Raw genomic sequence first — 25,831 nt, forward strand, 5'->3', positions numbered from 1 at the left:
CGCCGGCTATGTGTATAGGACTTGACGGCTCTTCAATGAATCCCTACTGAAGCCTGGAACAGCCGAACCTCCAAACACCGTCAAATTTATGGCTTGAAGAGAGGGTCTTGGTTAGGGTTCGAAGCATTCCTGGAACTAATTGAGCATATGGAGATGATGCTATTATATGATTTCGCGAACCCCGAATAGCTCCACTGAAACAGCTCAGGAATGTACAGCCCGGTATCCAGAGTCTGGACTCGAGCTGGACGGGGATAGAGTGGTAGAACAGCCGTGGTAAAAGTGTACAGAGTAGTGCCACGGTTATTACCGAATTTGACTGTATGCAACATTAATTGTTACTGTTCATATGCTAGCCAAGTGCTCCTTGAAGCTCTATCCTCGATTCAAACTTTTAGCCCGTTGCGCCGTGGAATGTGACCCATGCCCTCTTGAAACATGCCAGACCATCCTGAATATAACAATAGTTGTAATAGAGACATGAGGAACATCGATACGTAGAATGAAAAAAAAAGGAGTCTTGTTTCATTGCTCATCACTGCTCTGATCGTCGCTGCCGCTCGTCTCAGACTCGTCTTCAGCTTTCATCCGACGCAGCACAGCGTCTCCATTCTTGCCTTTCTTCTCCGCCGCGAACCAGGCTTCCCGTCGACGAGTTGCCCGCTCCTCTCTGCGGGCTTGTCGCCGTATCCTATCCCGCTGTGATTGCTCCTGCTTCGCTTTGAGTTCATTGATGTGATCGTGGAGGTTGGCAAGGTTTGAACGGAGTTTCGTGATTTCGTCAGTGCTGGATTGCCGAGCTGCATCGCTGACTGAGACTTTCTGTTTGAGCGTAGCGATTTCGTTTTCCAAGGAGGCAATTTGGGAATCCTTGCCGGGGGTATCAACGTCCATTGCCACGTTCATTGACGGGGCAGAGACAGTATCCGATCCAGGTAAGGACATAGCAGTTAGCTCACTTAGACCTTGCTCTATCAAGGATGCGGGAAAAGAAGAGTGAGTAAAGGCGTCCATGAACCAGTCTGACTCAGCAGGCGCTTCACTAGGCGAGGATGAGCGAAGTAGATGGGTGTTAAACTCATAGTCTGCAGGAACAGTACCTGCAGCCTGCGTGTTCTCTAAAAGCGTATGGTCGTATTTCGGCTTGATTATTGTATGCGCTACTCTCTTTAAATTTGTCGCCTGTTGATATAGGCCTTCAAGAGGTAGCATGATAATGTTTGTGACCGGATGCGTGAAGTCCGCTACTGTTGATGCATATTTTCGTCTTCCAACATTCCAGGAGTACACTTTGCCATTCTCATGGCCTGATAGCAAAGTCATACCGTCGTAAGAAAGGGTCAACGCATGTGCTGCGCCACTGTCAGCGGAAGGTGGGAGCCAGCGGTCTTCAGAGGAGGCCTGTGCTGGAGTAGCCTGTAGTGACGGATTGTGAAGAGGATGCTGAATGGATTGTTCCTTGTAGAAGTCTAGCGACTGAACGCTGCCATCTTCATAACCCGCATAGAATGCTCTATCAACCGGGTCAAGGGCAAGGGAGATCGCGCTGGCCGGCAGGAGGAAATTCCGCAAAACATGACCGGTCCGATAGTCCCAAACAATGGCAGTGTTGTCTTGGGCCGCAGAGATAGCAATGTTGTATCTACCGGTGCTGTGTCCCACCACAATAGCACTGACTGCTGCACGGTGATTCGAGAATGTGCGAATAGGTGAATTTGGAGGCTGCTGGTTGCGCCCTGATGGAGGCTTTGTAAAAGATAGAAGATCAACTAGCGACCAAACATGGACACTGGCGTCCGATGAGCCGGAAAGAATGAAGTTTGAGCTGGGATCGACGACGACCGAGGTAACGGGCCGTAAATGCGATGCAGTGGTAGCAACTTGGCGTCCCGTGCAAACCTTGAGAGGCATCGTCAGTTGTATCCAAGCACTCCAAGGGACTTACTCACCTCCCACAAAATCAGACGACCACCCTCTGTACCTAGAACCACGATATCGCCATTTTTCGATCCTGCGACTGCAATGCTGCGAATGCGCTCTGGGAATGGAACAGTAGCTTCCTGATTACCCTTCTCCCTGCTGTAAACGTGCACAGTTGCTTTTTCAGCTTGCGCAGCAAATACATGTGAGGCGCTCACAGCTAGACAATTTGGAGAAGTCGAGCTCTTCTTAAAGGTGGATCGGAGGGTCGGTGACGGTTGAAGCTCATGGAGACAGATTCCGACGTCTCTCAGCGACGCCGACGCGGGGGTTTTCGCAGACGCCGCAGTCGACGCGACAAAGCATTCTGAGAGCATTAGGAGCGGTAGAAGACCCTCGAGTTGGGTGTGTCTCGCAAAACCCAACCGTGCCAGCCAGTATCAGGATATCTTTTTTTTTGCTTCGGCTGCTTTGGCGATAAGAGTTTGCACGGTTTGCACCCGCCCATCTGTATATCACGTGATTGTTACGCTTTGAGGCAACATCTGGGCAATTGAGTTTATGACCTCAACTTCTCTCGTTCAATATCAACCCTGGAGAAGGGAAAGCCCTAGACTCCTGAACTCCTTTGCCTGGGAGTCGTCCTGTTTTGGTCAGCTACTAGTCGGAACATTGTTCACCTGCTGGACATCAGCACTATTACCAGAAATGGATAAACTCATCACGAACTCAACTTGAATCGAGCAATTAGGTGCCTCTTGGAAGAATTCAAGCCCCAATATCTGCAGCGGCCAATTTGCTGCCGTTGAATGTTTGGAATCTGCGCAGTGTGCACATGCTGAAGAGATCAATCGCCCTCTCGAGGCATGGGCACTATGCAACTGCACTCGCAGCAACCGAAGCAAGGGGCTCTCCCCAGGGGCTGCACCTTTTGATTGCCCGGCGCAACCGCTTTATTGAATCGAAGCATCGTGACGCTATCCCAGTGTTTCCTCTAGGGGTCTCCCTCTTGATTCGCGCTCTTTCTGCATGTCTCATTGCTTCTGTGATGACGATATGCAGAGACCCTGAGATGCACATCGCCCACGTTTCTATGCAGCTCTTTGCCCAATGGGCTGAGATCATCTGCCAATTACTCAATCCCACCTTTCTCTGGAATGCAAGGACAGTGGAGAGTTGCCCTTCACGGTTCACTCATGTTCCAAAATTCCTTTGGAAGGGGGCGTTGAGCATGCCTGATGTTTGGCGTTCTGTCAGCACAAGGCCGTCAGGGACTCAAGGGATTTTTGCTAATATCGACCGTTTCGTAGTATAAGGTCTCTTCGGTCGCATCTACGTTCGTTGACCCGAAATTTCTCTACTTCGGGTTTCGTCTCTATCTTACGCACTTACTGTTCGAGCATTTAACTGACCTTATATACTTAATATCATTGACTTGCGTTGAATTCGCCATGTCCTCAATGGACTACGAAATAGCCAACCCACATACCAGGCCTTATTATGGCCATCAGCGTCATCATACTGTGAATGCTAGCCCAGTCCCGGCATATGTAAACAGAAGTGTTCCAACCTATAGTCTCATGAACCAGGAGCAGATGCCTCAGCCTAATAGCCTAGCTTCTCCACGACACTCACCCAATATTCAGCCTTGGAAGCGGCAGCAGCCACAAAGCTCTCTTTCATTCATCCCTTCGACATCTCCGCGCTTTGAACAATCCGAATATACAATGTCACAGTCCAGACGCCCATTGGACCGCGGCACCGCTTGTATCTCGCCCTTCCGTTCCGTGCGCAAAATGAAAGAGCCTTTCCAACTTCGTCTGCCAGCATCACCATCTGTTGATAACAGTTCACTCGCTCCTGGCGAGTCTCGAGTGACTTCTCGCCCTACTGAAACCCGGACGTTGCGACCATGGCGGTCAGAGCAGAATCTCGTTGCGTCTGGCCTAGACACATTCGGGCTTCTCCCAAGCCCGCCGCTATCTGACTCGCAACCGTCTCAAGCATCACCTGCATCGACCTACTTCTCTTCCAAATCGGCATCTGAAACCGAGGCCGACCGAGAAACGGACTGCAGCTGCCTTCCACAAGCAGTATCATGCAACCACTGCACCCCTCAAACTCCCGCGACCGAAGTATCCGTTCAGAGCCGCAAGTTTGAAGCGACTAATGTACACATGGCGCACTCAACATTTGTCAGGCAATGTGAGTTAGTGAACGGGCAAATCACTGCTTCAGCGATGGCTTCCGGATGCATGTCACCACCTACGACCTGCTCAGATGTAGACTCGCTAGGGAAGAGGAACTTCTCCGGTTCATCTGCAGCAACGCAAAGGAGTAGATCTGGCACAGTATCCAGTGAGGGCAGTTGGGTTCCAAGCAGCCTTTCATATTGTGAAACATGGCTTCAAGGCGCGCCTATGGATTCTGCAGAAGATGAAGCCGGCAAATCTACAATCTCGAATCGGAGAAAGTTTCAAATTGTCCAGAAAAGCCCGCTGGTTCCAGATTGGAAGCGTGCACATAATGACGCGGTATGTCTATTTGCCGTTCGTTAACATCATGCTGTATTAACCCTCTATAAGGTCCTTGCGGTGAAAAGTAAGATGAAGCCGAAGCTGGTTGATATATCTCGACAATCCTCACCAGCAATGAGCTACTCGCTCCCTACTCCAACGCACCCCATACCTGCCACTCCAGATCATAGCCTGCCAGAGGTGTCTGCTTTCAGTCCTGATACGCCCTTAGAATTGTCCGACAGTGGATATGCCACACAGAACCCCGTCTTCTTACCGAAGAACCGTAAGGGTGGCGGGGAAAGCCTTAATACAGACCAGTGCTCAGTGGCTTCAGGAACAATGGGCAAAACAATCATTGGTGATCCAGGAGCAGGAAACGGAGATGAATCGGAGACAGAGCCAAAACCACCTCCACATAAAGTTGCGCCTCCGTCCGAGCAACAGGCGTCACCTCGTGCTGCATCAACCAAATCGGACAAGGAGGAACTGGAGAAGCTATGGGATCACGAGTGGACAATCGACCAGCTGGAACACTCAGTCAACGATTTCCCGCAAAACATGCTTCGACTGACCTCGCCGGTTGTGGTGTTTCTTCGACATAATCAAGAACGAGCATTGATGCGGCCTTTCCGCCAAATATTTCCGAACGCTCCTACATCTATTCTTGACTCGCTCTGCGCCGTGCTGATAGCGAAGAACTATCTCCTTTCGTTGCCATCGCTCAGCCGCAAAACGACCAATATGCAACTCAGTGCGCAGATCTCAAGGTTGGATACAGTGCCAGAGAAGGCAAACTCGATCCTTGGGATGAAGTTCGCACAACCACAGCCTTCGCGTATCCGCGACCAGGTTCTTGGTTCCCGAAGCAGCAAACTATTGGAAGATCTCGACTCAATCCTGGACAACCTGTTATTCACCCTTCGCGGTCCTCACGATGAGGCATTGAAGTCTGCCGTGTTAGTTCTGATGCAGGTCCTGGAGACCAAAGCATAAGCGTCCCCTCTTTCCTTCCATTGCTTACCAAAACTACTTTCACTCTGATTTCCTTTTCTTCTACCTCACAGCGATCCAAATCTAGACTAGACCTTGCCGTTCACTGAGCCATTTCCTATCATTACCTCTTTTTGTCTCCCATGGAATACTCTTTCGCACTCGTTTGACCTGATTTCCCCTTTCTTGCCCCTTGCTGCCGGCGAAGTCCATCTAACAGAGCTGTGTGCGATAAGCCACAGTAGTTAATGTGTAATTAATTCATTCAATACTCAATACCTCAATAAATAATAGACAATACCCAACCACTCCATACCTGTACCAAATTACCGGCATTCTGAGTAGATTAGGAGCACTTAGGGCAAGCTATACTCCTGAGCGTATTTTCGGCCTCTTGCGGCAGGATTACCTAATGCTGACTAGTCGGGGACTCGTCCCGTCATCTGCGGTGGTTTCCCGCGGAATTCAAACTTCATGCAACAACATTCATATTTGCAGTATATCACCATGGCTGCTGCGACAAATCGCTTCAGAGCTCTATACTCGTCCTCAAGGGTCGCTACTCCTCAAGCGGGCAGCGCATCCTATCTCAGTTATCGGGGCTATGCTACTACGGATCCCTCATCCGCCACTGGCGGAGCTTCGACAGCTGGCAAGAGACGGACAACATTCACGGACAAGCTCAACGCGGGACCTTCTTTTGGAGACTTTGTCTCTGGGGGAAGAGACAATGCTCCCCTCGATCCTTCCGAAGCTTATGCTCTTAAGACCGCCCTAGTTGGGCCGGCTGGCCGCAAGAAGGAAATGACTCGGTTACCATCGTGGCTGAAAACGCCGATTCCCGATTCGAAGAACTACCAGCGCCTCAAAAAAGATCTTCGTGGGCTCAATTTGCATACTGTATGTGAGGAAGCCCGGTGTCCCAATATTTCCGACTGCTGGGGTGGTGGTGACAAGGCTGCTGCTACTGCGACAATCATGCTGATGGGTGACACTTGCACACGAGGTTGTCGGTTCTGCAGCGTGAAGACTTCACGCGCGCCGCCGCCGCTTGATCCGCATGAGCCGGAGAATACCGCGGAGGCTATTTCGCGATGGGGACTGGGATATGTGGTGCTGACGAGTGTCGACCGCGACGACCTAGCCGACGGTGGTGCTCGCCACTTCGCGGAGACGGTCATCAAAATCAAACAGAAGGCGCCTAATATTTTGGTGGAATGCTTGACAGGTGATTATGCGGGAGACTTGGAAATGGTCGGTGTCGTGGCCCGATCAGGTCTAGATGTCTACGCGCATAATGTCGAGACTGTTGAGGCCCTAACACCACACGTCCGCGACCGTCGAGCTACCTTCCAGCAGTCCCTCCGTGTGCTTGAAGCTGCAAAGAAAGCCAAGCCATCGCTTATCACAAAGACCTCTCTTATGTTGGGACTTGGGGAGACCGAAGAACAGCTCTGGGATGCGCTCCGCCAACTCCGCGCTGTCAATGTTGATGTTGTGACGTTTGGTCAGTATATGCGCCCAACAAAGCGTCACATGGCCGTGCACGAATATGTTACCCCTGACCGATTTGAACTCTGGCGGCAGCGTGCTCTTGACATGGGCTTCCTCTACTGTGCTTCCGGTCCGTTGGTCAGGAGTAGTTACAAAGCAGGCGAGGCGTTTATTGAGAACGTCCTGAAGAAAAGAAGGTCTGGCGCCCCGGAAGTCAGCCATAACACGGTCCCAGTTGATGAGGCGACGCGGTAACATCCTTCATTTCATTCATCTTTTTATTTCAACATCTTTCATGGCGCAGGGTTAGAAAACTGTTGGTTGGTCTTAATTGCGAGAAGATTCTTTATCATTTGAGGCGTCCTGTATTGGTTGGAAACTAAGTGTATTATGGACATACAATGGAACAATTCAACATGGAGAGCATGAGAATAATTGGTCTGCCCCCAGCAATTCTGAATATGCACATAATTCCCCGACGCTACATTCATTCTCGAATCATTCATTTCTAAACACCCACCACGGTCATGGGCATCTTGACAGACTGAGCTTAATGATTTCTCCCTAATGACATTGAACAACGTCTACCACCATCAGACCTACTCACAAGACATGATAAATTTAGATGTTTTTATTATTTTGAGTCATTGATTGATCTGAATAAATGAAATATGCGTGCCGGTCCCTGCCCTATCCTACTCCCATTCACACTGACACACCAACCAAGCGAGTCTGAAATCATCAAGAAGAAAAGAAAATGTATCAACATCATGCGGTGCCCGTAAATCCGGATAATATGCGCAGGAGGACACTTGACGCTGTGAGGTATGTATTAGATCGCGAAAATTCAACATAGCTAAACAGGACCCGTTGGCAAGTCTAAAGAGAAAGTCATGAAAGTAATAGTAATAAAAGTGTAAGAGACCCGCTCTAAAAGATGGTTAGAGATGTAAAGAACAAGCTAGCCAACCTTCAAGAGTCTCATTTAAAGCACTCCGCTTATCTAGGTTAGGCAGTGAGCTCCTGGATATCCTCATCGTTAAAACCAAGAAGGTAGAGAATATCGACTAGGCTTTCACCGTTAATGCGCGTGGGAGCTTCAAGTTGCACCTTGCTCTTAGCGCGCCATGCAACACCGAGCCCAGCAGCGTGAAGCATAAGTAGGTCATTTGCCCCGTCGCCGACGGCAACAGTTTGTGCAATATCAATTCCGTCGTCAGCGGCAATAGATTGAAGCAAAGAGCGCTTCTGACTTGCGTCAATGATTGGGTACGTAGGGACAAGTTTGCCTGTCAGTGTTTGCGACGCGGGATCAACCTCGAGCTGTGGAGCGGATTGGTCAGTCAAAAAGTGCTCGATAACGTCCACATTATTCGGATGCGGCAAGCCAAGAAAAGCTCGAGACTTACATGATTGGCAAAGGCGTGATCAATGCCCAATTCACCAGCCAACCATTCCGCAAGTGGTTGGAACCCTCCACTTGCGACCACTAGTTTACAGCCCAGCTTCTTGAGAGCTCTGCACAATTCCTTTGCTCCGGGAGAGATGGTGAGAACAGACTTTAGCTTTTCAAAGACGTCCGCAGGGACTCCCTTTAACAAGCTGACGCGCTCCTTCAGGGAAGCGGAGAAGTCGAGTTCGCCGTTCATGGCCCGTTCCGTGATTTCCTGTCGCAAACATCAGATCCAGAGACTAACAAGCAGCGCACTGTGAAATACTAACAGAAACTTCCTTCTCAACACCAATAAACTTGGCTATCTCATCAATCACCTCGTTCTGGATTAGAGTGCTGTCCATATCGAAAACAACCAAGCGCTTATGCCTGCGGAAGGCGCTCTCCCTCTGCAGGACAACCTCCACATTCCACTCTCTCTCGAATCGCCATATGCTTTCATGCTTGCGGAGGTCTTCAAAACTAAGGTAGTCGGGGTTCGGAGGAGGAGCAAAGGTGACTTCGACGACGCGGGGCTGCTCCTGCGTATCGAGGCATCGGTGTGAGGTGTTCATACGCTGGTGCGGGATGGGGAGGGATTCGATGATTTGAAGGAAATTGGTCAAGCACAGCTGTGACACATACGGGCCGTACAAGTGATCCAAAGGTTCGGGTTCGGGTGCCGGGGGCTCGCGTGGGAGTTTCTCGATGTCAATGGTTGGCGCCGAACCGACAGGTACCATGGGGTGAGGAAGTTTATCCCCAAGGCGAGCATGGGGAGACGAGTCGGGGTGAAGATGTGGATGTACTGGATCGGAGGACTTGTAGAATATTGTCGCAACAAGCTTTGGTGTTCCTTGAGGAAGAACCGCATCCCGGTGTTGGAAGATACTGTGTACGATACCACTGTCGGTCACTTTTTTGGGATCCGGAGAGATGGGATTCGCGACGCGTGGAATGGGCGAGGGACTCGACTCAGTAGCATTTTCGAGTACGTTACCAATCGTCGGGGTGATGGAAGCGGGAGCTTTGTATTGTTGGTGGTCCTGGATGAAGGAACTGCTGGAGAACCTCTGCTGCATCACAGGGCGGGCAGGACGAGCTACCGCGGGGTTGGTCGATGACATGTCGGAGGCGAGGTGCAGCAATGCGGGGAGATGGGTTAAGAGACAGATCACAAAGGGCTACGGGTATCAAAGAAGCCTGCCCGGTTGAAATTTTCTTTTAAGCAGCGCAAGGAGATGTCTAGTTCGTACCAATAATATACATTTGTTGTTTCATCTTCCATCAGATTTCTGTACCGGTCGTCGACACGTGATGATTTATAACCTCAGGCTATAAGGCGCCAAATAGCCATGTAGAGACTAGCGTTCTTTTGGTTCTGGGTCCCCATTATGGAGCTTTTTAACATCTGCGAACTTCGGATCACCAAGTGGAGAGGGTTCAATCGGCCCTGAGGCCTGAGGCTCTGAGGGGCTCTGAAAGGTCCCTGACGCTTCGAGCACGACATTCAGATGACATCTCAATTATCGTAGCAACAGCCACTGCTTTATTACTAATGATGCTCCTGGTACGTCCTGTTTTCAAGTGACTGCTCTTTCGTCACAGATAGCTAATAATATTTAGTCTCCTCACCCCGGGATTCGGGAGAATTCTGTCGCCTTGTGCCGAACGGAAGTGATTCATAATCGGTTCTTTGACGAACGATTCCTGATTTCTCCGAGGATAGTTCTCCAGCCTTCCAGGAGACTGTAAGAGGGCATGGGAATGGGCGGATTTATCAGCAAAATGGACAACAGACACCGGATTACGGGCGGCGGTAGAGACCAAATAGTGCAAGTATTGCGTGATTGTCTGTGGGGATGACAAAATCGCAAAAAAAAGCACGACATCTCGATGCCAGATTTCTCAGGCACTCAGTATACAAAAAGGCCGCGAAAATGGCGTTTTCAACTGCCGATGATGTCGTGATTGCCCCTGTTCTCTCGATTTCCTATATCAGAGGGGTTGTTGGCACTTTTCTCGCCTCTTACACCACTCTGCTACCGCCCCCGCCGCATCCTACGTACCCATATACCACGCCCACCACAACCATATACAACTTTGTCTAGGGCTGTATAAGACACAATGCCAGCCAAGATGCATTCCAACTACCCCTCCGATTCGGAGACTGCGGAACTAAGAGACTCTACTGAGTCGGGCTATGTCAGTGGTGGCTCAAGTGAAGAGTATCTACCAGAGATTGTCTTCACCAAACCTCATCTTCAGTTCCTCAACCGACAACTTCAATTCCTTGAACCCCAAGGTCAGCTCTTCCACATTTTCAGTTCAAGACAACGACGCCTAACCCCTCTTGCAGATGTCCTCAGATGGTGTGTCACTTCGCTACCTCACCTGTATCAGACCACCGCCTTTGGTCTTACTGGTCTTGTGATCATGGATATGCTTTCCAAACTGTCCATCCCTCGCCCTCAAATGGTCAACCTCATCTTCCTCGACACTCTGCACCACTTCCCCGAGACATTGAAACTTGTCGACAATGTCCGCAAGAGGTACCCGCTACAGCACATCCATGTCTACAAGCCCCAGGGTGTTGAGACCGAAGAGGAGTTTGCTAAGAAGCACGGTGAACGCCTGTGGGAAAAGGATGACCAGCTGTACGACTGGATTGCCAAGGTCGAGCCTGCTCAACGTGCCTACCGTGAGCTCAACGTTCACGCAGTCCTCACCGGACGCCGCCGCAGCCAAGGAGGCAAGCGTGGAGACCTGGACATTATTGAGGTGGACGAAGCCGGCCTCATTAAGATCAACCCTCTCGCCAACTGGACCTTTGACCAGGTCAAGCAGTATGTCAAGGAGAATGATATCCCCTACAACGAGTTACTCGACAAGGGCTACAAGAGCGTTGGTGACTATCACTCTACATCCCCCGTCAAGGAGAACGAAGACGAACGATCAGGCCGCTGGAAGGGCCAGGCGAAAACCGAGTGTGGTATCCACAACCCTCGGTCAAAGTACGCCCAGTACTTGATGGATATGGAACGCAAGCGACAGGAGGAAGCTTTGTCTCAAGCGTTGCAGAACAAGCTTACCACCGCTTAATAAGTGGGAGAATGTTCTCTTGGATTGCATTTCCTGGCGTTTGGTTCTCATGTCTAGCGAGGTTACATGGTCATTGTCTTCTTCAATCGGTGCTCCTACGGAAATAATGCCGTTATGAATTTTTCTGGATATATTCTCTTGTTTTTTCTGGCGATCAAAAGCATCTTCATGCCAATCCGCCTTCGGCAGCAACTTGTACTGTCGGATTGGCCGGGCTTCTTATAGACCATTCAGCCCCGTAATGATAGCATGATAGAAATGATAGATTTCCTCAGATATCCATCCTTCTCTTAAGAATTTCTGCCCACAGTAGTTATTAGCATGATCCTCGTTAAAATTTGTGGGGCACTCTGCTTTTCCGCGGAAACCAATTAAACCCCTGTGGCCTAGGCTGCAATTATTGTTGAGAGCCAGCGCCTAATCTATTCATGCAGCCGTAGAAAATAAGAGAAGGCCACCGTGCGGCCCGCCGGCCCCCTCACCCTCAGACCATCCGCTCAGGCTTTTAGTATGCAGTATGGACTCTGGACGAGACAACCACCGTACAAAGGGCAATAAGCCTTAGGTATCAGCAGTGTACTACTTTTACGTTCGTATCTTGCTAGGAATGAATCCCTCTGCCAGCTGATCTTTCCGTTCTGTCTCGAGTTGGAACCCCGAGTCTGACCCTGGCAGTGTCTAGGCCCATTGCCTAGAAGTCGAGCTCGCCATCTAAGGCCCTTTGTCTATGTACTGTATCTTGGAGGGGGCATGAATTGTGCACGCCACAAACCCTACAAATGTCGTGATACCAAGTTTCCCCTCAGATAAAGTATTTCTCCGCGGTGCGCGTATAAACTACAGTATAGCACTGCCTGGAGCAACTAAGTTCATCTGTGTCACAATGACAATACGACTAGACAGGGCTGGAAATCCATGGTCGGATTCGTGAGGCTGGGCAGAGTTGTCGTGATCTTCGGTCTGCTGATCACACCATCACCTTCAAGAATCCAAGATCTTGGCCGATCAGGGTCGTTAGTACTGAGGCTAAACGGTTTAACGTTGCGGGTGATGAAGGTGTGATTTAGTTTGGGATTGCGACATCGACGCCAGCGGATTTTTGCTGTGATCAGTGGGGCTGATATAAGCTTATCGATTTTATCTCTTGGCATCTTGTCTGAATATTATTCGCTGCGGCCACCATTATTCGCATTCAGAGAGAAACCCAGATTCAGTGTACGGGGCCTCCACGTTGAACATAATCATAGACTCAGGAGCAGCCGCTAGTCAGGTAACATTTATAGCCTATTCCCCACCCCAAAAGGACAAGGCCTTTGTTTGCCGCGGAGTTGGCAGTCACTCTTCTGGATGCTAGCGATGGCATTACAAAGAAGCCTCACATGCATGATCCAGTACTTGGCACCTATGCGAAGCTGGTCAATGAAGGCTTGAATGTTGGAATAGGCTGTGCAGGCAAGAATGCCGTTCTTTACTCCAGTCTGCATGTATCGAGCGAGAGAATTGAAAATTTTTACAGATATTATAGAGACAAAGACGTGCCGTTGACAGGCCCGAAGCACCATGATAACGATCCTCTGCGGCTATACTAAAGGGGCATCTTATACGCTGTACGAAGGGAATCAAAACCTCGGCTTAGCGGGATTTGGATAATGTTGGCTCAGTGCCTGCCCAGTGTATATTTGCAAGAAAGCAAAATCCCGAACCTTCGCACGACACTCCTTTTCAACCGCGACCTACGTATCATCCCTCGAGACCGCGAGGGCGACTATTATCCTGGTCTCGCGTGGTTACGTTGGCTCTCGTATAAGGAGGCCAGAGCTTCGAGATGCTCGCCTCGTATTAACGTGCAACGTAATGGGTGGGTCCATAGCGCATCTCAAGCATAGATTCTCAGGGGGACTTACGCAGTCCGTTGATAGTCAGGCACAGGAGTTGTAGATCGAAGACCAGCCTGTCATAAACTGTCAAGGTGTCAAATCATAAGAACATGCAAGATGATCACTGATCCTGGTTAATTCCTCGTGTAGACATCAGAGAGGACGAACCTGCGAGACCCGTAACCATTGGTGTGCTAAACCCTTTTAGGACTAGTGAGCACGACATTCACCACGAGGATTGCGACAACCGCGGGGCACGGGCTTATTGCTAGTTCCCGTGGCCGACTCGTTCTGTAAGTCTGTTTCATCATCGTTAGAAGTTGCTAGCATATCTCCGTTTCTCCGTTGTTATATCGGATTGCTTTGAGGTGAAGAAGTATAGTTGTGGCTGAACGGAAAACTCAAGAATCCTATCGCCACTGACAGGATTTCTTTTCCCCCCGCGGCCCTTCCGTGAGAGGTATAAACTATGCTGGGCAATCCTGCACTGAACATTCTCGTTCCCCGTTCCCGTCGCTCAGTGATCAATTAAATTTGTATCAGACGTTGCTGCTGACGACGATGCCCTTGTCAGACAACTGATAATCTCCGCCCCTGAAAATCATGATTTGACAGGACGCTCACCTCAACATTAGGACTCCTGAAAGATTGCTTCTGCTCATTGATGGCCTTGCGTGTGGCCTACCAGTAAATCGAAAACTCGTTGATTATCTGGCATTCTGAAGGGGAAAGGGAGCAAAGAAATGCGTAGATCTTGGATATAAAAATCCAAAATATGGCTCCTCGTTCGTCTCGTTCGTACGGTACTTGGTCGAAACCTTCCACTTTTATTGTTTCGCCCTCGATATGTGGAGTGAACTACCTGATAGTATAGATGATACCTGATACTCTGAGCAGGAAGTCTGGATAACCTTGTAGGATTAGTATATGGAGTACGTAGACGACGTAGCCCCCCACTCTGAATCCAGGCCGGCAGTTTACTTGGCTGGTCCGGGCAGGGAATCCAGTCAATCGTTCTCCTGAATTAAATCTGGTTCCGCAATTGTTGGCTTGCGGCCCTTTTGCGCCATCGTTTTTTTAAAACTCGCAGCTTTCCCACTTCTCCATCACCATTATTCTTCCGCACCTTCCTCTCCTTCCACCGGATCATTTTCATTCTTGTAAAGCACAGTTCATTCAATATGGCTAACACTCCTCACGGTGGTGTCCTCAAGGACCTCATCGCTCGCGATGCTCCCCGCCACGACCAGCTCGAGGCCGAGGCCGCCACTCTTCCCTCCATCGTGCTCACTGAGCGCCAGCTGTGCGATCTTGAATTGATCATGAACGGTGGTTTCAGTCCTCTTGAGGGTACGTTTACTCCTTCCATTCAACGCACATTGTCTTATTTCAAAGTTTCGAGACAAAGTATACTGACGCGGCGCAGGTTTCATGAACCAGAAGGACTACGACGGGTATGCAGCCCCTCCCCCCTCAAAATCGAGCCCATCCAACCTTGTGCGGGGTCGCTTTCGCTTTCGAGAGGCAGACCGCGAAAATAGTGCATAACGGGAATGATATTCGCAAATAGGCCAATTTTGCTAATGGTGGGGGTTTTCTAGCGTCGTCGCCGAGTCTCGTCTTGCCGACGGCAACCTCTTCTCTATGCCCATTACTCTGGATGCTTCCAAGGCAGTCATTGAACAGGCCGGCCTTAAGCCTGGCTCCCGTGTCACCCTGCGTGACTTCCGTGACGACCGCAACCTTGCTATTCTTACAATTGACGACATCTACCGCCCTGACAAGTGAGTTGTTTTCATGACCTTGGGCAACTGCCTCGTCATTGGTACTCCGCGTTCGCTTGGTCTTCCGGATGGCGGGACTAGCGGGCGCTGCGGATTTGCCAAGGACGTGGCATTTATCTAAACGAGGATTGCGCAATTTCTAACATCTTTGCTTATTCCAGGGAGAAGGAGGCCAAGCTCGTCTTCGGCGGTGACCCAGAGCACCCCGCCATCAAGTACCTGAACACCAAGGTCGAGGAGTACTACATCGGTGGAAAGCTCGAGGCAGTCAACAAGCTTAACCACTACGATTATGTCGGCCTCCGCTGTACGTTTGAGAACACAACAGGAGCCTGCATAAATCAAGAAAGATAAATCTAACGCGATTTTAGACACCCCCGCGGAACTCCGTATTCACTTCGACAAGCTCGGCTGGACCCGAGTTGTCGCCTTCCAGACCCGGTTCGTTCTGGTTACTTGACTTGAGACTGGAATGTCATGGCTAACAGACCTCAGAAACCCTATGCACAGAGCTCACCGTGAATTGACCGTCCGTGCCGCTCGCGCCCGCCAAGCTAATGTCCTTATCCACCCTGTCGTCGGTCTCACCAAGCCCGGTGACATTGACCACTTCACCCGTGTCCGTGCCTACCAGGCCCTTCTTCCCCGCTACCCCAACGGAATGGCGGCTCTTGCTCTCTTGCCCCTTGCTATGCGCATGGGCGGTCCCCGTGAGGCTGTCTGGCACGCTATCATCCGTAAGAACCACGGTGCCACCCACTTCATTGTTGGCCGTGACCACGCCGGTCCTGGTAAGAACTCCAAGGGTCAGGAGTTCTACGGCCCCTACGATGCTCAGCACGCGGTCGAGAAGTACCGCGCGGAGCTCGGTATCGAGGTCGTTGAATTCCAGCAAGTCACCTACCTCCCCGACACCGATGAGTACATGCCCAAGGACGAGGTTCCTGCGGGCACCAAGACCCTCGACATCTCCGGAACTGAACTCCGTAACCGTCTCCGTACCGGTGCTCACATCCCTGAGTGGTTCTCTTACCCCGAAGTTGTCAAGATCCTGCGCGAGTCTAGCCCCCCTCGCGCCCTCCAGGGTTTCACCATCTTCCTTACCGGTTACATGAACTCCGGCAAGGACGCCATCGCTCGTGCTCTCCAGGTCACTCTCAACCAGCAGGGTGGACGCTCTGTCACACTCCTCCTTGGTGACACTGTCCGCCACGAGCTCTCCTCTGAGCTGGGCTTCAGTCGTGAGGACCGCCACACCAACGTCCAGCGCATCGCTTTCGTCGCCGGTGAACTCACCCGCGCCGGTGCCGCTGTTATCGCTGCCCCCATTGCTCCCTACGAGCACTCCCGCAAGGCGGCCCGTGAGGCTGTCCAGAGCACCGGTGGCTCTTTCTTCCTGGTTCACGTCAACACTCCCCTCGAATACTGTGAGGCCACTGACAAGCGCGGTATCTACGCCAAGGCCCGCCGCGGTGAAATCAAGGGCTTCACCGGTGTCGATGACCCCTACGAGGCCCCCACCAACGCCAACCTTGTGGTCGACGTTTCCAAGCAGAGCGTTCGTTCCATTGTCCATGAGATCATCCTCATGCTCGAGAGCGAGGGCTACTTTGAGCGTCTGTAGATAATATTGGGCGTTAGAGATTTGCGATTTATTTCCTTTGTTTGATGCGATATAAAGACGGGATCTTCGGTTAAGAGTGCTTGGGAAGGCTATAGAACATTTGAATTCAAGTAACGACTCTGCATGACTTCACATGGGCAATTGCGTAAACGTATATATATCGGCAGCATTTATCTCTTCAAAACAGTTACTCCTATGCTAAGCGGACGCCATATCTTAGTACGGTGAGCTAGATATGTTGTGGCTCCTGAATTTGACTGTTGTATATACGAGTGCGCGGGGGCGGTGTATTTCTCCGCACCGGGACTATTACCATTTCTGTTTAATATCTATTTCTGTCATTGAAGGAAGATATCAATTATCAGGGAATGTACGAAGCAGTAATTCTAATCTGAAAAGAATATGAGAACAGATCAACCCGGATATATCTTCTGAGCTCTCCGGCTCCGCGCCCTCAAGCACAATACCAGTATCCAATTTTGACTAATGACGTAGGGATGCCGGCCCTCGAATCGTCAGCACAACCATACTGGGACGTATACTGAAGTGTGGGAGGGGAAGTACTTACGGACTTCCTGTCATACGGGCAGCTATTGCCAAGAGAAGCTTAACATCCCATTGGAAAAATTGAGTACTTCGTAGGTGCTGTATCCAATAGACGAGCTGTTTTTGGTAATAGCAGTTGCGTCTTCTGGACGCTCCAATGATTGGAATATATTGAGACTCAAAATAGTGCTCACTATTCACAGATATCAACTACGTTCTAACCATGCTTGGCACTGAATATCCCAATTACTGACACTGCTAAATTCATGCAAGCATCTCATTTCGTATATAGCTCGGCAGCGGTGGATATATAGATCGCGGCTCGACCTCGATTGCAGGCTCGATATAACACTCAAGCTACTCCGCAGCTACTTATTTCATGGCTCACTGACGAACAACTCACTCTGTATATTATGTGATCCATGGAACATATTCGACGAACGCCATGGCCTTGCACATGGTCGAAGTAAACGTAACCGAAAAGGGCTTAGACTGGCAAGTCATCTGCAAACAGTGCAAACAGAATAGATTGACATTGACCACCACGGCTTTACCAGTCCAACTCGACATCATTCGACAGAGCAGTGATGCTGCGTCAACGTACTCGAGTCGCTCGAATATCGGGGGCCGCAGGCCCCTCACTGCGACCCCAACTTCCTTCCCTCGGCGCTTGTCAGCCATGTCGCCGCCCGTTCACTCAGAAGCCACCACTTCTAATCCTTTCCCCGCAGCGAAGTCGACCGCAATTAACCTTCCTCTCTCCCTCGCCCATCAGTCGTGCTCTCCCCCCGCTATCTGTCCATCTCCAGCAACATTTTGCAAGACTTGTCTCCACCGAAAGCCGCGGCCACTTCAAAAAGCGCGCGTCCCGCGTGCTGCGTCTTAGTCTGTCACTCGGCGCCATTCTTGTCCTTTATGAGATTATCAAAATTGGGGTGTATCAGGAGGAACTCGAGCACAAATGGCCGACGCCGCCGGAATGGACGTGGAAGAGCCGGTGGTGCTTGCGGTCCGCCTTGGCCTGGCAGCACCCCGAGGAAATTGGGAAGCTGATGAGTGATTGGCCGATGGTTGCGGGTTACTGTAAAGAGCTGATATCGCGGTTGGAGGATCTAAATGGTGAAGGGAAGGGACTTGTTGAGCTAGATGAGGGCGGGATCTTTATTGACGGAGTCGGAAAGGCCGGCTTTGATATCACGGCAAAGAGTGAGCCGTGGAGACGGGGGTACTTTCAGGCTCTTTTGGGGGCTGCAAAAGCAGCAGAGAACCTTGAGGGTTGGCTGACTGATCGGAAACAACGCGTTTCAGCATCGGCAGAGTATTTTGTTGGCCCATCGAATCCCCGTCCGAAGCCTGTACCCCTTGGTCAGACCCCACCGCGTGAGGAGGACTCTGAGCCGGCATCTCCTAGTCCTGAGGTTTTCTACATGAAGATCCTGACGACCCGCGGCTTTAACACAGGCCAGAAAATTGATGCCGCACTCGCATACGCCGACTGGCTGGACTACAAGGGTTTGCAAAGCACTGCGGCGGATATGTACAAATGGGCAATAGATATCGCCGCGTCAGGGGCTTCCATGGATGCCACGAAGGTGGTAGATCTGAAGACAGGCGTCATCAATAGCGACAGCCAAACTCTGCCGTCTGAAAACATCCTCCGGGTCTCAACCGCTCTCGGAGTCCACCACGCCCGACACGGAAACCTCCCAATGGCCCTCTCAATTTTCACCTCTGTCCTCAAAGCCCGCCGTGCCATCTCTCCACCTCCTCCCGGCACCATCGTTCCTATATCTTCTTCCATCCCTAAGCCAACGAATGACATCTTCGTTTCCTTCTTCAACACCCTGAAAACCGTCTTTATTCCCGTCCAGTACCCCCCACCGCCCCCCACCGGAAACGACACCCCTTTCCGCACACCATCTTCTCCCTGCGACGAAGCAGGCCTGATGACCTATATCGGCGAAATCCTCTACGCAACTCACTCCAAAGAAACTGGCCTGGCCTGGACGCGCGACGCAGTCGACCTTGCTGAATCGACGCTTCCGGAAACAGACCCATCCTCGCGGAACAACCGCTGCATCGACTGTCTCCGCGTCAGCCTCGAGAACTGGAAGACAATGGTGTCGCAGTTCCTCGAGAATGCTCAAAAGGACGAAGAAGAGACGATCACCAAGGCGAAGAACGGATCTTCCTGGTTCGGCCCCTCGAAGAGACAGATCGAAGCAAAGACGCTGGTGAGGAAGAGGTGGGAGGCTGAGCAGTTTATTCTGCAGGCACGCATTAAGAAACTCCTACCGGTTATCGAGGACGACTCTGCGATTCAGGGTGTAGTGCCTGGTGTGGGGTTGTTCTAGATGATTGGTTGTCTTTTCCTCACTATTTGCTGCTGCTTATGGTCAGCCGCCTTCTAGCATGTATGGAACGGGGGAGGTTGAGGAGTTTTGGGATGGGGTTGCGATATATACCATCTTGTATTACTAGGAATATTACTTGGCATTAAAAGCATTATACTGCATATAGCTTTAGCCATATTTGTCACGAAAGCCTTACGAATAGGAAACTGTATTTGTTGGCTACTAGATTTGGCTTTGCATTTCTCAAAATGCCAATAAACAGGCGTATATTAACATGATTAACGCTATCAGCTATAATCGCCCCGGATCATCTAGCTAAGAACTAGGCTGAACAAGGCTAAGAAGAGCTGAGAAACGAGGTGTATATGCATACCAGAAGACGCCGAAGAAGCATGAGAGCGGGCCCGACTCTCGTGTAATAAAAGCACCAATCAATAAAGCAGAGATGAAGGAGTGCGAGAAGAAAAAACCCAATGGCCCAAAGAACAAGAAACATCCAGGTTAGAGAACAAGACGAATACGCATAGACGAAGGCATGTGCAACTCTTTGTTTTTAGGACCCCCCAACCGTATTACCGTCGAAATCAGTGATGGTGAACCCTCCATAGTCCAGAGTGATGTTGCCCTTTATCCCAGAAGGAACAAGGTTAATTACAAAACTCTCGTCAGAGGAGTTGGAGTAAGAATGTTCCAAGTGTTTCTTGATAACATCCGCAGAGAACATGGCCGCATCTAGCGTGCCGGTCTTCTCGAGGATGTAGAGAACGGAGATCCGAGAGAAATCGAGCGCTTCGGCGGTGACGGCCGAAGTGGGAGCTGGCGTCGCTTCGCTCGTCGAAGCAGAACTAGTCTCTGCCGCTGCAGGGCTTTCGTTTGTTCCTGAGTCCTCGAACAAAATGCCGTTCTTCGTAGCAACTTCCCTGCGAACGGGGATAGTGGCGGTAGGCTCATCCGTGGAAGAAGATGGCTCTAGCTTTTCAGGATCAGCCACCAATAGATCCGCGTTGAGTGCGCGGCGCTTGTTATCATTTGAGGACAAGCCTTTGAATGACACAAGCGCGTTTTCTGTTGTGCAAGAGACATTGTTCTGACTGAAGAGCGCCATAATAGTAACGGCATCCAGTGGGATACTAAAGTTACTCTGGGAATCCCGAAATAAGCGTGGCAGATCGTCCCCAACGGTGGCATTCCTCGACGTTGAGTTCTGAGTAATTTCGGTAGTCACACAGCTTGCATCGCCGGATGTCGTACACCGCGAGCCAGTGTATCCATTTACACAAACACAGGAGCAGACATTGCCACTTGATACACTAACACCACCATTTGAACACGGGTTAGTCTTCTCACACATCGTGTTGCTGCTGTCGTTACCCTTGTTTTCCCGGGGTACTACAACCAGAAAGATCGGTATTAGAACAGCGGCAGCGATGATGAGAAGCAGGACTACGCAAGCTGTGATGAATGCCCACAGAGGCATTCCGCAGCATCGGCGCCGCTGAGTTCGAGTGCTGCCTTTCTCCTGACTCAAGTCCTGTCCTTGTTCCTGCGAATTTAATTGCTGAAGTGTGGACCTCCTCCAGAAAACGGGCCAGGAAGAACGACCCTCTGGTGTCGCAGCAGGGTTAGGAAACGAGGCCAAGATGTCCTTAATTGAGCCGGACCTGCGATTCGGATCTCCTGATGTAGTTGTTAGCTGAACCTGAAGGGTTGGAATCAATCAAAGCTCGGAACGTATTTACCGAATGGATGCCTGGAACCCCCAACGTTTAAAAGGTCATTCCTGCTTGCAGTCCGCCCATGCTCAAGATTGGTTGCAAGTTTTGTCGCACGCTTGATCAAGTCCGATAGACTTGTGAGACTACCGCGAGCTTCAGCTTCCCGCACCGCGTTTATGTTCAAGCGAGGCGGCCTGCGGGCCCCTGGCCTCATCTCGCTCATAGTCGGAGTCCTTTGAGGTAATGCTGCTGTCTCCTTTTCAACGGACCTCATGTCGTTATCATACGAATGCTGTGCATTTGTATCATTTTCAAGCACAATTGGCGGTTTTTCGGGGTCAATATCTGACTCTTTAAATGAACCTGAGCTGAAAGAGTTTCGTGTAGACAGGCCAGCTGCAACCTCCTTGAGACTGGCATCATTGGTCTGCCCTATCGGCGTTTCTGTTCTGCCAGCTCCCCCAACCATGCCGTCGGCACTGGGTTTACTGATCGTGCGCAAGGAAGGCTTCCCTCGAGTTCCGACACTAGCTTGTCGAACCAAAGATACTTCAGCATGTTCGGGCGACTCAAGCGCACCTTCAGAATTGTTGTCCATATATGCACCTAATACTTCAGATTCCTGCTGTTCAGAGTTCCAACTAGATGCGGTGAGTCTGGTGTATGGCTTATTCAGTATGGTCGGGCTATCGGGCAACTCTTCGGGTATCGGCGAGACGGAGGATCTGCGGTTCATACCTGAACGCATAGGAGCAGTAGGAGCGAGACTGGCTGCATTGTTCTGGGAAGGGAGCGGCGGTGGAAAGTCGGGGATAGAGGGGATAGAGCCCAGGGATGACGCTGCAGACTTCCTAAACGGGTCTTCTTTGGTAGAAGGCACAGGCTCTCGCAGTGCGGGGTGGATGTGTTGTTGGTTAACAAACGGCTGAGAGAATGATGGGGCGCGATTACGATTGTTGAGATGCAAAGGGCTAGGAACAGCGTCTGGAACGCTTCTCTCCGAATACACAGAAGGTGATGGCGGATCTTGTCGAGGTGGGCGTGGAGGTGGAGGTGCTCTGGGCGCCATAAGTCTTCCTGGTGAATCACCCAAGTTTGGGCCCCGGTCCCTTGAATCAACGACGTTTACCCCCGGACCATCATCACCCAGCAACGGCCAAGCAGTCTGCTGGGACATACGCGGGCCCGGTGGTAGGGCGGCGTTTTCCTGGGGAGCTCGAATCCTGGGACGTTTACCAACTTCTAGCATTTCCCTGGCGCGGCGGACAGATCCCTTCCTTTCCGCGGGCCTAGGCTCGGACCAGCCGTGCTTTGAAGTTGAATCCATTGTTGTAGAGCGGCGACTTGATTTTGACGAAGAGATGTCGACCTTATAGCGTGTATCTTCCTGTCGGCGATGCACTTGAATGTTTGGTCCGGTGTATCAAGCAGACGCTTAGAAATGATAGTAAATGAATGGAGAATAGAATGGTTGGGCGAAAGTCAAGCCTGCCAACAAAAATTGTTGGAGGTGCTGAAAAGTTGAATGATAGTATTGAAAAGACTTGAAAGCCAGAAGTCCTGGCTTGAAAGAACGTGTGTGATGCGATAATAGAAACGGCACTCAATGCCTGTATCTGAGGGTTATCTTGGGTCAACGCGACTGCGCAGTTCATCAAAGCCATATAGTGGTAGGAAGCTTTTGCGTACCACAAGGGTGTTTTTTTAAGAAAAGGAATGTCAGAACCTCATCACAGTCAACAGTCCCCGCGTCTCAAGTCCAGTAGGCTGTCGAAGCAAGAATGCCTGGAGGAGTTGTTAGCCCCAGATGGCCAGGATAGGTCAAGCTTCTTACTCACAGCTTCATCCAGCAGAAGCAGATTCAGGAGAAGAGAGCCTCTGGCTCCTGCCTGAAGAACAGAAAGAGAGAATGAGAATAGCGACGACGAGGTTCCGGAACGAGGGAGTCTCTGGACGAAGGTACCTCACGCCGGGTGGGTAATGAAAGGAAGGAAGGGTTCTCCCACTACCAAAGACCCTCACACGGCCAAACCAAGCCTCAGAGGTTGATACTGGCCGATGCCATCATTCGGTACAGGATATAACATGGATCAAAAGTTCGCAGTCTAACCGGGACTGTCATGACTAGAAACAGTCAGTGGGGACCATCCCGACGCAGGAACTAGCGCAAGAGCTGTCACGAGGGATCACTAACCTAGATAAACCCTGTCGCCAGAGAGCTGCCAGTCCTCAGTCAAGCGGGTACATGAAATCCTCGCAGTGTGCACAGAAGAGTGATGTATGCAGATTGCATGAAATCCAGCATCTTCAAGCTCATGGCGACACGCTGGATACTCTCATCCCAAGCCGGAGCCTTCCAGTCCTCTGTCTTCCATAAACACAACTTGTTTCATCGTTGTAGCCCGATGTCATGGAATGTCTAAGCGAGGTCGGAAGATTGGCCAGACGTTGTGACCCAAGAACTAGAGCGATTCAAAGTGCGGAAGATAGACGAGAGCGATTGCCAGCGCTGAGGCTATTGGTTGGGTGGAGCTGGCTAAGACGACGGCACGTCTCAGATTTGATCGGAGGAGCCACTATTATAGAGTACTCCGTGCTGTTGAAGGTCGCAACACCCACTTAAAACCAGGGGCACTGTTGACTCGCCCCGAGGCAGAGTGGGACGGGATCAGTCTATTCGTCAGCCATGATGGTGTTGAGAGCCTGAAGTGGGTGATACAAAGCAGCCAGCCCGTTCTACATCGTATTCGTCTGTCAGAACCCCAATCGGAAAGTTTGAGATCAAGCCTGAGGGCTTGACAAAAGATTTTTGAGAATCGCTACTCCATTTCAAGGCTGGTCGTTTCGTGATCAAGCAGGACTCAAGAGGCTGGAGGCTGGGGGCTGGTTAGACAGACTAGCTTCGTTTCCTCACTGACTCCGTCCTTTAATCTACCGAATATATTATTTTGAGACACCCCGGTTGCGGGCATCTTTCCGTAAATAGTCCTCAATATCCATTGGAGAAAAATTGCATGATGCTGACATCTTGAAAATAAGGAAGATTCACTGTTGAAATTGTTGAAGTCGATGTTTGTTCTGCTTTGACCATTGAGACCACTTGTAAATGAGGAAAGAACTTCACGCGACTGTCAAAGTTTCAGGCCTTGACAAAGTTGAGTACCGACCTAAACTTATGATGAAGCATCGATATTACGAAGTAGGTACTGTAGTGTGCTCCCCCTAGACTTACAGGTGGTGTATTCCATGTTCCGTACCCCGTGCGGCGCCTGATCGTCTCCTAAGTAAAGCTCATCATCCAGAGGCTGTACATGATACCAGCGACAGCTGCTTACAAGGTGTGGTCATTCAGGATGGTCGAGAAGCTCCTGTTATTCTCGTCCCATTCTCCTCCGCAGCTCAGTAATCTCCTTCTCTGCAGCCTGCATCTCGACCACGATACCTGCTAGTTCAGGCAGACTGCCTTCAACTGCTTCAGTGAAAGACTTCTGAGCACTGCGAAGTGATGGAGGAACCAGTATTCCAAACCACTTTATTGGGTCTAAGGTACGTGGTCTCCGTCTAACAAGCCCGGACCTCGCATCTGCATCTGCATCTGCATCTGCTTCGGTCTTCGTCTCGGAAGCCTCCGAAGAATCTTGGGGAGATGCAGTAGTGTCCGCAGCGTTGTTGTCTCCTGCTTTCTTCAGAGGCTCCTGCTCCAGCGCCTTCTCCGGCGCCTTCTCACCCGTTCCTGACGGCTCATCTGTGTCAGGCTGTTCTTCCTCGTCATTGCTTGGTGTGAATTCAATCGAAAAGATCCCCTTAGAAGACGCGCCATTGGGCGGTGGACTCTCTAATTCAGCAGTAGAGTCTTCTCTGTCTGCGGACGAGGGAGGTCGTAATATCCTGATTAGTGTCTATTGATTAGCCAGTCCCTTCAGATGGACGCAGAGCAAAGACCCGGATAATTTCGATTCAACCTTCACTCACACTCTTCTTGAAGCTTTCATCCGTTCATCATAGTAGTCGGCGCCATACCGTCGACCTGGCGGACAGGTATAATTCGCGTGCGCAAGGGAAAGAAACCCCTGTGTTACTGTCAGCCATCGTTACTAAAAGGAAAACTATATGAATATACCGAGGAGAGCTTCGAAGCTAGGACATGCTGCAGCCTCTGGTGCTTATCAAGAAGGTGAAGGTACTTTTCAAGAAGCGCGTCGAGGGATTCCAAGAGATCTGGCGTGGGGTCGTCTATGTGAAGCTGTTTGAGGTCGGTATCTGGAACTTCTGAGCTCTGACGAGAAGCAGGAGGTGTGGGAAGCTGTTTCATTGGCCGAAGAATATGGACGCATGCAATGCACGCATCAATTGTAAGCAATTCCTCGGGAAGTGATGTTGACGGCGACGTGGTGAGTTGGAGAACGAAGGCAGAAATGTGGAGGGCGGCCGGACAGTCCGAACTTATCTCCGTCATCCCGAACTCAAAAAAGCA

At 50.7% G+C, this 25,831-nt stretch overlaps 9 protein-coding genes across 9 annotated transcripts, besides 3 other annotated features; 5 read left to right on the forward strand and 4 right to left on the reverse strand.

Annotated features, from left to right (window-relative positions):
• Positions 1–1,584: part of a sequence feature (contig 1.81 1629..156263(-1)) that runs on past the window's edge.
• On the reverse strand, positions 526–2,297 carry ANIA_04771 (putative ribosomal assembly complex component Ipi3; the record flags this gene model as incomplete). Its single annotated transcript, XM_657283.1, has 2 exons — positions 526–1,899; positions 1,950–2,297. 2 exons carry the CDS (start codon positions 2,295–2,297, stop codon positions 526–528), a joined length of 1,722 nt encoding a protein of 573 aa, XP_662375.1.
• Positions 1,585–8,529: a sequence feature (contig 1.201 1..6945(1)).
• Positions 3,372–5,702, forward strand: ANIA_09485 (uncharacterized protein; the record flags this gene model as incomplete). The annotated part of the gene is made up of 3 exons (XM_863774.2): positions 3,372–4,125; positions 4,207–4,454; positions 4,506–5,702. The coding sequence occupies 3 exons, from the start codon at positions 3,372–3,374 to the stop codon at positions 5,430–5,432; spliced, it is 1,929 nt and encodes a 642-aa protein (XP_868867.1). The 3' UTR covers positions 5,433–5,702.
• On the forward strand, positions 5,921–7,341 carry ANIA_09486 (lipoate synthase). The gene has a single exon (XM_863775.2). It carries the CDS (start codon positions 5,937–5,939, stop codon positions 7,176–7,178), a length of 1,242 nt encoding a protein of 413 aa, XP_868868.1. The 5' UTR covers positions 5,921–5,936; the 3' UTR covers positions 7,179–7,341.
• Positions 8,530–25,831: part of a sequence feature (contig 1.80 1848..335440(-1)) that runs on past the window's edge.
• Positions 8,583–9,612, reverse strand: ANIA_10593 (uncharacterized protein). Its single transcript, XM_050611631.1, has one exon. It carries the CDS (start codon positions 9,480–9,482, stop codon positions 8,616–8,618), a length of 867 nt encoding a protein of 288 aa, XP_050467637.1. The 5' UTR covers positions 9,483–9,612; the 3' UTR covers positions 8,583–8,615.
• On the forward strand, positions 10,442–11,457 carry met16 (phosphoadenylyl-sulfate reductase (thioredoxin); the record flags this gene model as incomplete). Its single annotated transcript, XM_050611632.1, has 1 exon — positions 10,442–11,457. Exon 1 carries the CDS (start codon positions 10,483–10,485, stop codon positions 11,455–11,457), a length of 975 nt encoding a protein of 324 aa, XP_050467638.1. The 5' UTR covers positions 10,442–10,482.
• Positions 14,431–16,869, forward strand: sC (sulfate adenylyltransferase). The gene is made up of 6 exons (XM_657281.2): positions 14,431–14,684; positions 14,761–14,788; positions 14,936–15,118; positions 15,280–15,425; positions 15,490–15,559; positions 15,614–16,869. Exons 1-6 carry the CDS (start codon positions 14,516–14,518, stop codon positions 16,740–16,742), a joined length of 1,725 nt encoding a protein of 574 aa, XP_662373.1. The 5' UTR covers positions 14,431–14,515; the 3' UTR covers positions 16,743–16,869.
• On the forward strand, positions 17,867–19,848 carry ANIA_04768 (uncharacterized protein). The gene has a single exon (XM_050611633.1). It carries the CDS (start codon positions 17,876–17,878, stop codon positions 19,640–19,642), a length of 1,767 nt encoding a protein of 588 aa, XP_050467639.1. The 5' UTR covers positions 17,867–17,875; the 3' UTR covers positions 19,643–19,848.
• ANIA_04767 (uncharacterized protein) lies at positions 19,922–22,684 on the reverse strand (the record flags this gene model as incomplete). The annotated part of the gene is made up of 2 exons (XM_657279.2): positions 19,922–21,319; positions 21,382–22,684. 2 exons carry the CDS (start codon positions 22,682–22,684, stop codon positions 20,196–20,198), a joined length of 2,427 nt encoding a protein of 808 aa, XP_662371.1. The 3' UTR covers positions 19,922–20,195.
• ANIA_04766 (uncharacterized protein) lies at positions 24,729–25,813 on the reverse strand (the record flags this gene model as incomplete). Its single annotated transcript, XM_657278.1, has 3 exons — positions 24,729–25,245; positions 25,330–25,427; positions 25,478–25,813. 3 exons carry the CDS (start codon positions 25,811–25,813, stop codon positions 24,729–24,731), a joined length of 951 nt encoding a protein of 316 aa, XP_662370.1.

The sequence above is a fragment of the Aspergillus nidulans genome, chromosome III, assembly GCF_000011425.1.
Source record: "Aspergillus nidulans FGSC A4 chromosome III".
Lineage (NCBI taxonomy): Eukaryota > Fungi > Ascomycota > Eurotiomycetes > Eurotiales > Aspergillaceae > Aspergillus > Aspergillus nidulans.

Excerpts from the sequence above, each read along its gene's own strand:
- ANIA_04768 (XM_050611633.1), top strand. The coding sequence starts at position 17,876 with ATGCTGCGTCAACGTACTCGAGTCGCTCGAATATCGGGGGCCGCAGGC.
- ANIA_10593 (XM_050611631.1), bottom strand. The coding sequence starts at position 9,482 with ATGTCATCGACCAACCCCGCGGTAGCTCGTCCTGCCCGCCCTGTGATG.
- ANIA_09486 (XM_863775.2), top strand. The coding sequence starts at position 5,937 with ATGGCTGCTGCGACAAATCGCTTCAGAGCTCTATACTCGTCCTCAAGG.
- sC (XM_657281.2), top strand. The coding sequence starts at position 14,516 with ATGGCTAACACTCCTCACGGTGGTGTCCTCAAGGACCTCATCGCTCGC. Across the intron at positions 14,685-14,760 it reads TGGTTTCAGTCCTCTTGAGG|GTTTCATGAACCAGAAGGAC; the intron begins GTACGTTTACTC and ends GACGCGGCGCAG. Across the intron at positions 15,560-15,613 it reads GTTGTCGCCTTCCAGACCCG|AAACCCTATGCACAGAGCTC; the intron begins GTTCGTTCTGGT and ends AACAGACCTCAG.